This window comes from Lepidochelys olivacea, assembly GCF_965140295.1.
Source record: "Lepidochelys olivacea isolate rLepOli2 genome assembly, chromosome: 24".
Taxonomy (NCBI): Eukaryota; Metazoa; Chordata; order Testudines; family Cheloniidae; genus Lepidochelys; species Lepidochelys olivacea.
In genome coordinates this window covers 7,800,739-7,815,380 of record NC_140434.1, presented here as the reverse complement: position 1 = coordinate 7,815,380, position 14,642 = coordinate 7,800,739, and the positions used below count along the sequence as shown (strand labels likewise).

The window sequence follows — 14,642 nt, the reverse complement described above, 5'->3', positions numbered from 1 at the left end:
ATTCAAAACATAGAGAATCCCTCTTGGCAAAACCTTAAGTTACAAAAAGACACAAAAACAGGAATACGCATTTCCTCCAGCACAGTGAATTTCACAAGCCAAAACAAAAAAAACCTAAAGCATGTTCTAGCTAGATTACTTACTAATTTTACAAGAGTTGGAGGGCTTGCATCCTTGATCTGTTCCCTGCAAAGGTATCACACAGACAGACAAAAGCCTTCCCCCCCCCACCTGCTCCAGATTTGAAAGTATCTTGTCCCCTCATTGGTCACTTTGGGTCAGGTGCCAACCAGGTTACCTGAGCTTCTTAACCTTTACAGGTAACAGGATGTTGCCTCTGGCCAGGAGGGATTTTATAGCACTGTATACAGAAAGGTGGTTACCCTTCCTTTCATATTTATGACTGCATCGGTGTGGGAAACTGACATGATTTGAGCAGTGAGCCAGGAATCCAATTTGTGTTTCTTTCTTCTAACTTTTCTGAGGCCCCCTTTGCCAGCCTGTCAGTCACCCTGCGGGAGCCGCTGCTTCTCTCGTTAGTCTCCGTTGCCAGCAAAGGGTGAATTTAAAAAGTCGCTGTTTATGTAGGACCTGCCTAAAAACAATACATGGTACTGCAGCAACAGTGGACCATTTTAGGTGTCACTGAGCAACTGACCCCTGGGAGGCAGGACACCTGGGTTGCGTTTCCAGCTCTGGGGAGGGACGTGGGGTGAGGAGAAGGCCTGGGAGTCAGGACTCCTGGGTTCTCTTCCTGACTCCACCACTGGATCCTTGGTCACCCTGCACCATGCCACCTCTGGGCTGAGAAAATTAAAGGGGACGGTTGCTTCATTCTTTCCATAACCAAGGGTTTCATCATTTATTTTTTTAAATGATGCGTGTTTCATTTTGGCGGAGTGATTCAGTTCAGCAGAGCCGCAGGGCCTCCCATCGGCTTCTTTCCAGGAAACGAACATGGCGAGTGCTCGATTCTAGCAGCATTCAGTCCTACCAGAACCCCCAGCCTCCCCGCATGGCCTTGGGCCAATCTCGTCACTTTTGTGAGCGCCGGCTCCCCATCCACGCGAGGGGGATAACAGCACGGCCCTGCCTCCGAGGCACTCTGAGTCCACACCACCGTGAGTGGGGCCAGATAGGCACAAGTGTCTCTGCTAGAAAGTTGTGCCACTTTGAACGACAGCCTGGTATAATTAAAGCAGCCAACCCCCACTGCAGCCAGGGCCCTGCTTGACCCTACACTACAGTGATAGAACAGCAAAGCACGCTTAGTGCGGACGCAGCTTACACTGGCAAAACCGCACTTTTACTGGCCCCGCCCAGCAAAACGAGCAACGCTCGTATAACTGTGTCTACGGTGGGGGTATAACACTGTAGCTCGGGGATGATGCTACTGGCTGCCATAGCTATACCAGCCGAGGTCGGGGTAGCCCTGGCCTTAAAGGGGCAGCTCTCAGCTGTTTAGATCTCAGCTAGATGCTGGCAGAAGGCTATAGCAGTGGTTCTCAACCAGCGCTATGCAGAGAACTTCCAGAACTGTATTTTTATGTCTGGTTTTGTAAGCAAAAGTGAAGGTACACAAGACAAATCAGACTCCTGAAAGGGGTACAGTCGTCTGGAAAAGTTGAGAGCCATTGATCTACAGGGTAGGCATGGCCCTAGTGGGGATGCAGTTATATGAGGAGAGAGGTGCATTATGCCAGCATAGCTGGTTCTATAGGGGAAGGGGAATCAGCCGTACCAGTATAAGGTACTTTTATACTGGTATACACAGTGCGATTTGACCCATTGGTCTGACTATACTGGTTAAAAAAAATCACCTCCTGATTGACAGTTATGAAGGTCGAAATTTTAACAGTGGCCAAGCCGGAGCCAAAACCAATTTTCCTGACTCTCTGTTGCCAAAGTCAAGGGATCAAACACCAGGTATCAGGCCTGCAAATATCACAAGCATGGCTGAAGAATCATGAGATTGTTGAAAAATAATAAATTTGGAGTCTGGCTCCCTGTTCCCCAGCTCCCGGTTTCTGAACCTTGAGGGTTGCCCTGAGGTCACATTCTCAAGCTTCTTTCCACCAGCCCAAGGGCTAAAAATTGAGAGTGTGTCTACACAGCAGTGTTTTAGTAGCTGGAGTGCTGGACTGGGAGGACATGGCAGCTCTGGCCTGCTGGGTGACCTTGGGCAAGTCACCGCCTGCTCTGTGCCTCAGTTGTAAAATTGGGATAGGAACACTGCCCTCTGTTAGAAAACACTTTGCACTCTGCTGAACAAAAGCACAATATCAGAGCTAGGTATTATAATTAGCCAGAGAGAGAAATACTGGGGTAACCCCGGGTGTGGCCCCTCTTATTTCAGTAGGACGGGGGTGTGTATTGGATTTCACTTAAACCCTTTCCCAAGTGACGTAGCTAAATGGCCCTCTTGCACCAGGATAGGCGTGTCCATGGAGGAGGTTATACCAGTATAACTATATCAGTTTAAAAACAACATACTGGAAAACTTTCCCATGTGGACGAAGCCTTTTTTGAAAATGCAAGCTAACGTTCCCCCAGAATCACATGACTCCTGGAGCTGGGACTTCAAGAACATCGCAAGAATTGGCAGCACTCCTGATTTCTCAGTTCCGGGACGGCTGCAGGTCCTGGTATTTCTAGAGTCCAAGGCCAGAAGGGACCATTGTGATCATCTAGACTGACCTCCTGGATTGTGCAGGCCAGAGACCTGCCCTGAAACAATTCCTAGGGCAGAACGTTTAGCAAAACCTCCAACCTTGATTTAAAAATGGTCTGCCCTGCCCTGGGGAAGTGTGATTGCAGAGCATGCAGCGGGGATCTAGCCAGCTCGCTCCAACAACAGCAGTGATGCGCGCACCTGTTGAAACACTGCATGAGCGGAGGCCGCTCAACTAAATACCCAGAATTCTGGGAGGGCAGGGCTTGCCCGGGCAGCCCCCCATCCCTGCTCTTGTTATTCAAGGCTCGGGGATGCGATCACATACCCCGGTTGCAGCGTAGATGCACCCTGCTGAGTGCGGCTCATGGCTGTTTCCATGATAAAATGAGTGAACGTGATAAAAGGAATGAACCCGATGCCACTGGGCGGACTCATGCTTCCCTCCCTCCCTGGTGCACTGTTCCCCACCGTTTTCTGCAGGCCAATGGGCTCAGCGGGTTTCTCCGAAGCTGGCAGCTGCCCTATAGGTCTTCCGCCCTGCACAAGGCTAGCAGGGCTGCCTGGTAATCGCCTCTCGTCTCCACCTGGAGCAAGGAAAGGAGAGAGCAATGAGACATTTCCCAACCTAAACCTTTACAGCAAACACTGGAAGAAAGCAGCGCAGTCTAGTGGGTAGGACAGGAAAGTTGGTGGTGGAGGGCCCAGATTCTATGCCTGACTCCAAGGAGCAGGGTCCGGTCTTGCTCTCACTAGGCAAGGGGCTGGGAGCCAGGACTCCTGGGTTCTAATCCTGGTGCTGGGAGGAAAGTGGGGTCTAGTGGGTAGAGCAGGGAATGTGGGAGTCAGGACCACGGGGGGGTGCTTGGCCTGGCGGCTCTATGCCCCCGGGTTCTAGGGCATGCTGGTGTTGGTTCTGTCTCTGTCTCTGCCCCCGGGCGGGCGCAGCAGGCTGACCTGGAGACAGGAGTACAGAGACTTCCCATGGCACTTCTTGAACTCGGAGCGAATGCTCAGCAGGTCGGTTTCACTGCGGGAGACCAGGACACGGATCAGGACTTTGTCATCGGTGCCGGGGCCCTGTGGGGGAGGGGAGGAGAGAGGAGGTGCCCGCTCAGGCTGGGAGATGGAGAAATTTCAGCCGCCGATAGATGGGAAGTGGAGCCCCAAGTTCTGGTGGTAGGGGTCACTGTATCCCCATTGGTTTCTACAGCCCAGTAACTGCCCCCTGCAAGCAGACTAATGCAGCATTGGCCCCCTCCCGATGGCTAAAGGTCCTGCCTGACCCATGCGGCATGCACAGAACCCCCTGCAGCCCGAACATCACTGCCGGGCTGCCCCAAAAGGCCGCTGGGCCCATACACCGCCGATTCACTGGCACGGGTTGAAGGCGACTCACCTTCATGGCATAGTGCAGCTTCTCGGCAAAGTAGCGCGGGGTGTTCCTGCACGCCGAGGCTGAAATGAGAGGGGAGGCCCAGGGTTCAAGCCATGGCACATGCTGGCTGGCATGCACGGGGCACCACTGCACTTTGATGGATGGAATCAGAACTGCTCCACTCAGTGTCATAAGCCCTGTACTGTACACACCTCCTGGGGATTCTCCCATAGCTGACGGGGCAGGCGGTTCCACCCCCATAACCTCTTCGGTGCTCAGCCACTCAGGGGGGGCTGCCAGCCCGAGGGGCTCGCTAGAGACAATGCTGCAGTTGGCGTCTGCCAGGCAAACGCCGGCTTGCTAGGAACTGCGCTGAGACCCACCGCACTCGCTGCACAGAGAGGCCAGCGGATGGCAATGCTCCTTAGCAAGGAGGTGGCATTTGTCCTGGTGCCCCAGGGGCAGCGATCGCCCATCTTGTCCCTCAAGGCCAGGCAGCTCGGTGCCAGCCCCGAGTCACCTATCGAGCCCAGAACCCTTCGTGCCCACTGCCCTGCGCATGCTCGTGTTCTTCGAGGCCTTGAGTGGAGCCCAAAGCCTGGCTCTCACTTGATGCTGCAGGGTCTGTTTATAACGAGTTAATAAATAAATGAGTAGCTTGGCCCAGGCCCCCATTGCGCTAGGCACTGTACAAATCCAGTCCCTGTCCCACAGAACGTATAACCTATGTGAATCAATCGGGTGCTCTAGACGAAGTCAAATGGGGTCCTTAGAACCATCTATGCTCCCTTCTTCTGATGGCCGCAAAGCCACGCCCACCACCCACTACTCATGTCTGCACCGTGCATCCCCCGTCCATTCGCCAGGGATTAGCCCTTTATAAATGGGGCCCTCACCCGTGGATGACGCCATCAGAAAACAGGGAATCTGCAATAGTGACTCCCACTAAATATTCTCTTCTACCTCTCCGGCCGCCATCCCTGAGCACTTCCCAGGCTTTAGCGGATTGATCCAACCTGCTGTGAGGCAGGTAAATGCCACGGTCCCCATGGGAAACTGAGGCATGGAGCGACTGGTCCAAGGTCACCCTGGGAGTCCCTAGCAGAGCACAACCCCCCAGTTGGCACACTAACCCCTGGGCCCTTCTGCCTCTGAACTGCACTTGGCTGATGGCGCTCCCAGGTTCAGGGGACCCAGACCCAACTGCAGCCCAGGTTAGTGCTTACCTAGGGCCAGCATGGCCATCTGGCCATCTCCCCGGAAGCGCTTGCAGATGGTCTCCTCCACCTCCAGCCCGTGGGATTTCCGGTACTGACTGAACACTACCAGAGTTGGAAAGGGGAGAGTTAGTCCTGGCCTGCACGTGGCGTGCTTTGCCGGGGGGCTGTCCCGGGGCGCCGTACCAGCAAAGCGCTCCTGGGGCAGGGACACGCTGCGCAGACCTGCCACACTGCACTCTTAGGGTAGGGTTCACTCCTGCCCTGCCGAGCAAAACAAGCGACACTGGTGAAATACAGCGTTGCCCGCATGACACCATCTACCCTGGGGCCAGGATGCCTGCAGACATTTTTCACATGGTGTGCGCCTGCCACCCCCGTCCTGGCCGGCTCCCCCGGGCGGGTACCCACTGCAGCTTCCCATGCTTGTGCAGGTCTCCAGGCTGTTGCTGAACGAGTCCTGGGGGCAGAGCAGAGGGGAAATGGGCCGCTGGAGGCCGGGCAGCCCCCCGATGGGGAGCCGGGGTGCAGAAGCCAGCCCCATGGCAGTGGTAAGGGGGTGCAGTGCTGGCCACCCCACTGACCATGGGTGAGACCTAAGCAGCATAGAACCCCCATGTGTCAGATCATGACACCACTCACTCAGACTTGGCCCGACCAGCACCCTTGTCATGACAGAGGGGCTGCAGGTCCAAACCTGAGTGGACAGTGAGGTGGCCACTGCCCCTTCTCCCCTGCTGCTATGGGGCCGGTTCCTGTACCAGGGCTTCCCCCCAGGGCCCTGCCCAGCCGCACCCTGCTTCCAGGAGGCCATGTCCCTGCAGGACTAGTGGCGAGTGCCTGCAAGGGGGTGGGGCAGCCCGTGGACAAAATTTCCAGGGTACCCCTGGGTCGGGCCACATGGACACAGAGAGAGAAATGCCCCGACTCCCTGTGCCAGCTCCCAGCTGTGAGTGACGCCAGGTTCCTGCAGCAGGGCATCTGGGCCTTGCCTCTGCTGAGATGCTCAGGGCTTCGCTGCGTGAAGATGCTTATCCATGTCCTCTCACCGGCCCCCTCACTGCTGGCTCCTGGGTCTGCAAGAGCCTGGAAGAGGAGGAGAGTGGTGATGGGCTGTGGGTGCTGCGAGAAGTGACTCCCCCCCAGAGGGCTTCCCCATTAGCCTGGAATTAAGCCCACTGTGTTCTGGGTTGGGGGATGCAGCAAGATGGGACCGGGGGCATCTATTCCAGAGCCATAACCAGGCAGCTCTGAGCAAAGGTGCACTGAGCTTGGCTTCGCTGGGGAAGCTCAGACCTGAGGCAGGCAAGGGGCACGTGATCCAGAAGCACGGGGACGAACAGGTGCAATGGGCAGGGGGCAGCCGCCCATTGGTGCCAATCGTGTCACTACTGTGGCCTGTGGCCGGTGTACAGCAAGGTGCAGTACTGACTGCTGCCACGGCTCCTTGGCCTCAGGAGGCTGACGCCATCCCAAAGGACCCCATCCCAATGCCTCTCTCTGAGCATGGATCCCTGGGGACCCCGGGAGGCATGGAACTCCCCCCAATCAGTCCAGCAGGAGGATTTCAACAACTCACCCCCCCCCCACTTGAGCACATCCCCAGGTTCACCTCGGCATCCTGCTGTATCAGGGCATAGTCGATGATCCCGGTGTCGCGCTCACGCTTCCCCTGCAGGGTAGAAGGCCGGAGAGATGGATTTGTGACGTGGTCAGAGCTGGAGTCCCTCGCCCCACAACCCACCTAACAGGATGTCCGCTCGCAGTTACAATATTCAGCCACTAGAGGACCCTTGGGTAGGCTGCGTGGAGGAGGCAGAGAGTGGCTGTCTGGTAATTAACAGAAACAAAGCTGGGTCTCAAGTGGGGTGGAAGCTTGTCTGTTTCCCAGTAGCTGTATGTACCATGATGCCCACAAATGCTGAGGGAAGGGAGTGCTGGAGATGGTAAAGCAGGTGGGTGCGTGCTCGGCCCCCCACCCTTGCTCTGCTGGTTCCTGCAGCTGAGCAGTGGTCCCCAGTGTACGTGCCCATTCAGGTCATGCAGAAAAGGAACCAAACAAAGTTTTACCTTTGCTAGCACCAGGAGAATTTCCTTGAACCAACCGCTGGTTTCCAAGGCTATGTCCTTCTCAGGGTCTGCTTTAAAATCTGGAGATAGAGAAACCACCCTGGTTAAAGGGGAATTCAGCTCAGTGGGCTTGCATGGGTAACACGGCCGCCAGCTAGAATATATGCAGGGATCAAACCAAGAGACCCCTGGATTTAAAAGCAGCAACCTCTTCTGCTTGAGTTAAAGGAGCACCCCTGCTAGGCTAGCTGCCGAAGCCTGTATATATACTCTAGCCTTGGGGTGGGGGGACAGAAAGCGACCCTAATGTGCGACCACATAGGACTGGTCCAAAATTTTTCATTGAAACTGTTTTTTGACAGAAAATTGGGGTTTTGACTAAAAAACACAAAATCGCAACACATATCTACTCCCCCACAGAAAAGTTTCATTTTTCATTGAAAAGCAGAATGCCCCAAAATTGAACTCTTTCAATTAGGAAATGCTATTGCAGTGCCTCATGCTCCCCATTTTCCTCTCTTGGGCTAGGCTCCCTGGCTGGACTACATTTCCCATGATGCATCATGGCCAGTGATTCCCATGATGCACCACCTTCCTCACGAAAAGGGGAGAGTGTGGTGCATCATGGGAGATGTAGTTCAAGCAAGGAGCCTGACTGATAGATGACAAAATGATTCCCTCCCCCCCCCCCCGGCCCGTTTTTATTGAAAAAGGAATCCCAGCTGGCTGTAGAGACACACGGATCCAAATGTCCTCAGGGTAGCAGGGCCCTTCCTCCAGGGCTCAGACAGCACTAAACTGGGGCTCCCCTCACAGCCCCTGGCCTTCCCCGCCCCCACTTTTACCTTGCTGGTAAAAGGCCAGGATTTCTCTGAGCTGCTGGTTGGATCGAGTGGAGAGAATTTCGGTCAAAGCATCTTCGTCAGTGCCCATGCCCTGAGAAAGCAAAGGGCACAGAGCGGGTACAGGAGTGGCTGGCATGGCCATGGGATGAGGACAAGCCCACTGCTGGCTTCACTGGAATAGGGGGTGGAGAGGGCCAGCCCAAAGGGGAAGCATTGAGCCAGGAGCGGGGATGGGCAGTGATGCTGCTTTATGGCAAGCTAGTCCTCGGGACGTGGACGGCATTTGACGCCTGTTATCACGTCCCCCTTCTAACCTCTCTGTACAGCTCCTGCCATCCTCCTTGTTTGTGCTGCTCTTCTCGGACCTCCCTCCAAGGTGTCACCCCAGAGTGGCAGGACACCTGGGTTCTATGCCCACGGACCAGCTGGGTGAGCTTGGGCAAGTCCTGTCCCCTCACAGTGCCTCACTTTCCTCTCCAACTCTTCGTCTGGTCTGTTCTGACTGTGAGCTGCTTGGGGCAGGGACTGTCTGTGTCTATGCAGCGCCTGGCACCATGGGGCCTCTACCACTGTCATAAATATAAAGGGAAGGGTAACCACCTTTCTGTATACAGTGCTATAAAAACCCTCCTGGCCAGAGGCAACATCCTGTTACCTGTAAAGGGTTAAGAAGCTCAGCTAACCTGGCTGGCACCTGACCCAAAGGACCAATAAGGAGACAAGTTACTTTCAAATCTTGGTGGGGGGTGGAGGGGAGGGTTTTGTTTGTGCTCTTTGTTTATCCAATGAAGTGAGCTGTAGCCCACGAAAGCTTATGCTCAAATAAATTGGTTAGTCTCTAAGGTGCCACAAGTACTCCTTTTCTTTTTGCGGATACAGACTAACACGGCTGCTACTCTGAAACCTTTGTTTATGTGTTGTTCTCTCTTGGGACTGAGAGAGGCCAGACAGAAATCCATCTTCTCCAACCCATCCTAATCCAAGTCTCCAATATTGCAACCAGCATAGGTAAGCCAGGCAAGGCGGATTAGTTTATCTTTTGTTTTATGTGAATTTCCCCTGTGTTAAGAGGGAGGTTTATTCCTGTTTTCTGTAACTTTAAGGTTTTGCCCAGAGGGGGAGCCTCTGTGTTTTGAATCTGAATACCCTGTAAAGTATTTTCCATCCTGATTTTACAGAGATGATTTTTACCTTTCTTTTTTTAATAAAACCCTTCTTTTAAGAACCTGACTGATTTTTCCATTGTTCCAAGATCCAGGGGTTTGGGTTTTTGATGATTTTGTAACCAATTGGTTAGGATATTATTCTCAAGCCTCCCCAGGAAAGGAGGTGTGTAGGGCTTGGGGGGATATTTTGGGGGAAGACGTCTCCAAGTGGGCTCTTTCCCTGTTCTTTGTTTAACACGCTTGGTGGTGGCAGCATACGGTTCAAGGACAAGGTAAAGTTTGTACCTTGGGGAAGTTTTAACCTAAGCTAGGTAAGAATAAGCTTAGGAAGTCTTTCATGTGGGTCCCCACATCTGTACCCTAGAGTTCAGAGTGGGGAAGGAACCCTGACAAACACAATACATATTGTATATGATAATATCACATCCCAACCTTGACTTGGCCAGTCCAAAATCCGTTTGAGTTTTTCTGCTGCTATATCCCCTTTGCAAGCCCCTCACTCACTGCCCCCTCTTCAACCCTTCCTGCTCTTGAACCCCTCCCACTGACCAGATGAATTTGTTAAATTTCCTCTGGGTATTTTCCACCTGTGTTTGTAGTCTCTCTGGCGGGCCCCTCACTGCTGGACGCGGCCATGCGCAGAGTCGGGAGCAGGGCTGATAGGCCGCGTGCACCCCACTGGCCTCCCAAAGGGGTGCTGTGTCCCCAGGCCGTACCTGCATGGCTGCCCTCAGCTCGTGAGCATCGTACTGAGCCGGTGGCTTCAGCAGCCCCACGATGACCCGCTCCAGGTTCCCAGACAGAGCCGCTTCCATGGATTTCAGCAGGTCCTGGAAGAGAGCCCAGGAGTGGTCAGAGCTGGGGCCAAGCAGTGGCCTAGCTCCAGGCCCCAACTCCCCTGAGACAGGAGGCTTCATGCATTTGGGGGACCCCATGGCAGCTCCCTTCCTCAGGGCCCTGTGAATGGTCACCCCAAGTGGGCTGGTCTAGCAGTTGGAGCATGAAACAAGGCAGGACTCCTGGGTTCTGGGAGGGTGTGGTCCAGTGGGTAGAGCAAGAGGCAGCAAGTCAGGATTCCTAGGCTGTATTCACGGTTCTGCCACTGACTCGCTGTGTAACCTCAGCACAGCCTCAGTTTCCCCATTTGTTAAGTGGCGAGAATAAGGGCTCCCATACAGGGGAGCTGCAAGGGTTAATAAATATTATTTGCACAGAGTTTCAGATGGAAGCCTCTAGAGAAAGGGAAAAGGTTGTAATGAGGCGGCCAGTGTCTGTGGATGCACCGCTGCCCCCTAGTGGAGAGATTCGGCAATGTGGCATAAGCCCTATACTGCCCACAGCTAATGGGGATTCTCTGTTGGCGCAAGTGCTGGGGCCTGGGCTATGGCCATAGGAGGATCAGAACAGTCACAGTCAGGATCTCAGTGGCCCACTGTGCAGCGTAGCGGCAACCAGGATGTGTTGGGTTATTAATATGACCGGGTGGGGGTTGAACCCAAAAGAGCATGGGGACACAGAAAGGAGCCCACTGAGTGGCTGCCCTGTCTTCCGCATGGCTGGTGCGTTGCCAAACGCCCGGCACACGGCCCCATCTTGTGCACTACGGCATCTCTCTGCAGGGCAGCCAGACTCCAGTGCCTGAAATGGGCCCCAAGCAGACAGCATCGCTGCTGCTGAGAGCCCAGCCCAGTGCCCCCCACCCCCTGGGCCCTTCCCATCACCTGCTTGGTGAGGGCCTGGAACACCTTGGTGATCTGCTGCCTCTGGGCGCTGGTCCGATTGGTCAGCACGTCCAGGATGGCCCCATGGTCAGCGCCTGTAGCAAGCGGGCAGGGAAGCTGGGTGTGAACCCATTCAGCTGGGTGCTGGGATCCCCTCCCCCACCCCCTCCACAGTGGGATCACGTTACCATTGCCCACGATGGCCTCTGTGAGGTGCTGCACGTCACTCTCCACGTCAAAGCCCAGGTAGGGTTTGATGGTGCCCAGGGTCCCCCAGGCTGCTGTCTATGGCAAGAGTGGAGACGGTTAAGCAAGTAGTGGTTACTGAAATTCATATATGGAACTTGTTGCTGTGTGATATTGTTGAGGTGAGCCTGCGGGACTCCCTGTCACTCGCTATTGGTGGGGTTAACCCAGGGGATTCACTGCTGCTAGATATTAACATGATTAGCTCGTGGGACCTCACTGCCCCGGGTTATTATTGAAGTTAATTCATGGGACTCCCTGCGACTGGATATTACTCAGTTTAACCTGTGGGACCCACTGCCATTGGATAGTACTGGGGTTAATCTGTGGGACTCACTGCAGTGGGCTATTACTGAGGGTAGCATGTGGAACTCCCTGCCACTGGATATCATTATCAGAGTTAACTCATGGAATTCACTGCTACTGGAAATGATTTAACCTGTGGGATCCCTCATACTGGATATTATTGGAACTCACTGTCATTGGGTATTACTAGGATTAACTTGTGGGACTTCTGCCATTATTGAGGGTAACCTGTGGGACTTTCTGCTACTTGATGTTAGTGGGGCATACCTGTGGGTCTCCATGCTACTGGCTATCACTGGGGTTAACCCAATGGAAACCCAAATCACCCTCTCACAGTGCTCACCACTCCCCACTTGCTAGGGTGAAACGCTCACCATGGTGCCCAAGAACATCCTTAAAATACCCATGATGCCTGCAGAGACGCCCCAAAACACCCTTCCACCCATGCCCACAATGCCCCGGGCAGGGATGCCCATGGTGCCCCCCTCCTCCCACGCTCCTTGGCACCAGTCACCTGCTGGGCCAGGGGCAGCTGGCTGAGAATCTCATGGGCGAGGGAGCATCTGTCCATCCCGTCCCCCAGGAGCATGGCGTTGTCTTTGTCTTTGGACAGCTCTGAAAGGCAGAGAGAGGCGGGGGTGAGGCCCCCACAGGGAGACTTAACCATCCCCCCAGCATCCCAAAACAGCCACCATCAACAGGCCCAGTCACAGGCCTGATTTCCTCAAGCCCAATCCGATTCAGGTATGCGGGCTGGTTCCCTGCCCCGGTCCAGGCCTCCTGCACGCGCCCTGCTCCTTTGGCGGCCCTCGGGGATGGAGGACGGAGATCCGCGGGGTAGGTGCAAACTCACAGGGGTGGAATTGGGAGCCATGTAGGCTGCCTTATCCACGCAGCTTGGGCAGCAGCAGAGCAAACTTCCCCTGCATAGTGCCCCTGCTCATGGGGTGTGTCCCCCGGCACTGCCCTGAAGGGGATTAAGTGTACCCACAGTGAGTAAGGCACTGGCCAGAGAGCCACATGGGAGACAGGACACCTGGGTTCTATTCCACTATCTGCTGTAAGACTCTTGGCGGCTGTTCTGTGCCTCAGTTTCCCCTTCCATCCTTAGCTGCCTACTCTATTTAGACTGTGACCTACTCAGGGCTGCCTGGGGGAGCAAAAGGGGCCCTTTGCCCTGGACCTCCCATTTGAGAGGGCCCCCTAACTGGAGTGGTGCTGCAACCCCATGCACTAGGTTGCAATGCCCAGAGTGGGGAGCCAGGCTCAGCCATGTGGGACAGGAGCCACCGCTGCTGGGCGAGTCTAGGGCCTTCCCCCAGGGATAATATTTTTGGAAGGGTGGGGAGCCTCTGTTTCGTATTTTGTCTCAGGCTCCCCAAAACGTCTGTGCACCCTGCAGGGGACTGTCTTTCAGGTGTGTCTGGGCAGCGCCCGGCACGACGGGGTCCCGATCTCGGTCGCTCTGTGTCTGGGCAGCGCCCGGCACGACGGGGCCCCGATCTCGGTCGCTCTGTGTCTGGGCAGCGCCCGGCGCGACGGGGCCCCGATCTCGGTCGCTCTGTGTCTGGGCAGCGCCCGGCGCGACGGGGCCCCGATCTCGGTCGCTCTGTGTCTGGGCAGCGCCCGGCGCGACGGGGCCCCGATCTCGGTCGCTCTGTGTCTGGGCAGCGCCCGGCGCGACGGGGCCCCGATCTCGGTCGCTCTGTGTCTGGGCAGCGCCCGGCGCGACGGGGCCCCGATCTCGGTCGCTCTGTGTCTGGGCAGCGCCCGGCACACCAATGTTCAGAGTCCTACAGCTCGGTCATTGTCTGGAGCTCCATTGATTTCAGCATAGCACTGCTCATTGACAACAGCTGGGGACCTGGCCTGCACATGTCTGCAGCTGGAACACATCTGCCCTTAGACACACTTCCCTGCAGGGAGATTTTCCCTGAGCTAAAAAGCGTGGATCCATTGCTGAAGCCAGTTTTGCCAGCCTAACCGATGAGTGTGTGTTCTGGGTCCTTCTCTGTGCTGACCTGCGGAGGGTGCGAGTGGTGACAGCTGCAGCCACAGAGCGTTGGTGCTTTCGCCCAATTCATCACAGCTCCCGCTTTGAGCGGCGGAGGGCCCTGGCGTGTCAGCCCAGAGCGCTGGCCATCAGGCAGACGGGGGTGGTGGCCTTTGAAGGGAATTTGTTCATTGCAGATGGGGCTTTACAAGCAACCTCCAAAGGGGCGAAATTAAGGAGGCCCGTGCTAGCAATCCAGGCCTCATGTCTGGAGTGAGGCGAGACTGCTTTGTCTGGAGATCCAACCAGCTCGTCAGTGCAGCCAGAGACTTTCCACAACAGCCTCCCCAAACCTCTTGCTTTCCAGTCCCCGTCCCCAGCCCCTCTTTCTCAAACCGCACCAGGCTGGGGGATGGGAGGGCGCAGGCCGTGACACAGGCTGGAAGAGCCTATGCCTTGGACAGGCGCCAAGGGGAAGCGAGCGCCACGGGGGGCTTTTATTTGAGCTGTTTCGAGGCTCTGGGTTGCTTTTGAACTCAAACATCTTGGGAGGAAAGACAGTTCAAGATGCCCGGAGCCTTTTGCAGGTTGCCTCTCCCAGCCTGGCCTTTAGCACGGAGCTGGAGCCTTTGCCCCGGGCCCGGAGATGGCTTCCTTCTCTGGCTCCCGCCTCCACCTCCCGGCTGCGCTTGCTCGTGACCACGGCCCAGCGAGCTGCCAGGCAGAACTAACTCAGTTAGTCTATTGCGAGCAGGGAGCTGAGATTCTAATCTGGTCTGCAGGGAGTCTGGTGCACGGGGTGGGGGGTGTACACTGGGGAGCCTTGCATGGGAGAGCCTTTCACAGCACGCACGGGGGAGTGTTGCCCTGGGGATTGCGGCATTGGGGGGGCGGCATGCGCTCCGTCTTCTCCGTGCCCAGTGCTCCTCCCCCACTTTGTACTCCTCTCCCTGTTCCCTGCAGCCCCATTGGGACTCAGGGATCCCTTACTGGTCTGAAGCCCTGGGGGTGGCAGCCATAAAAAGCAGG

General features: G+C 55.6%; 1 protein-coding gene across 1 annotated transcript; it reads right to left on the bottom strand.

The window, feature by feature from the left end:
• Positions 1–1,826: 1,826 nt before the first annotated feature.
• Positions 1,827–13,683, bottom strand: ANXA9 (annexin A9). The gene is made up of 13 exons (XM_084613567.1): positions 13,642–13,683; positions 12,135–12,235; positions 11,257–11,353; positions 11,069–11,163; positions 10,064–10,177; positions 8,182–8,272; positions 7,337–7,416; positions 6,879–6,938; positions 6,259–6,352; positions 5,276–5,371; positions 4,071–4,129; positions 3,629–3,751; positions 1,827–3,258 (listed from the first exon to the last, which is right to left on the bottom strand). The coding sequence occupies exons 2-13, from the start codon at positions 12,207–12,209 to the stop codon at positions 3,196–3,198; spliced, it is 1,047 nt and encodes a 348-aa protein (XP_084469693.1). The 5' UTR covers positions 12,210–12,235; positions 13,642–13,683; the 3' UTR covers positions 1,827–3,195.
• Between the last annotated feature and the right edge of the window lie 959 nt (positions 13,684–14,642).

Bases quoted from the DNA above. Each gene is read 5' to 3' on its own strand.
- ANXA9 (XM_084613567.1), bottom strand. From the start codon at position 12,209: ATGCTCCTGGGGGACGGGATGGACAGATGCTCCCTCGCCCATGAGATT. The intron at 5,372-6,258 runs GCAAGGCCCAGA...CAACTCTGGTAG, and splicing joins CCCTGAGCATCTCAGCAGAG to TGTTCAGTCAGTACCGGAAA. The intron at 3,259-3,628 runs GTCAGCCTGCTG...TCCTTGCTCCAG, and splicing joins CTCTGTACTCCTGTCTCCAG to GTGGAGACGAGAGGCGATTA.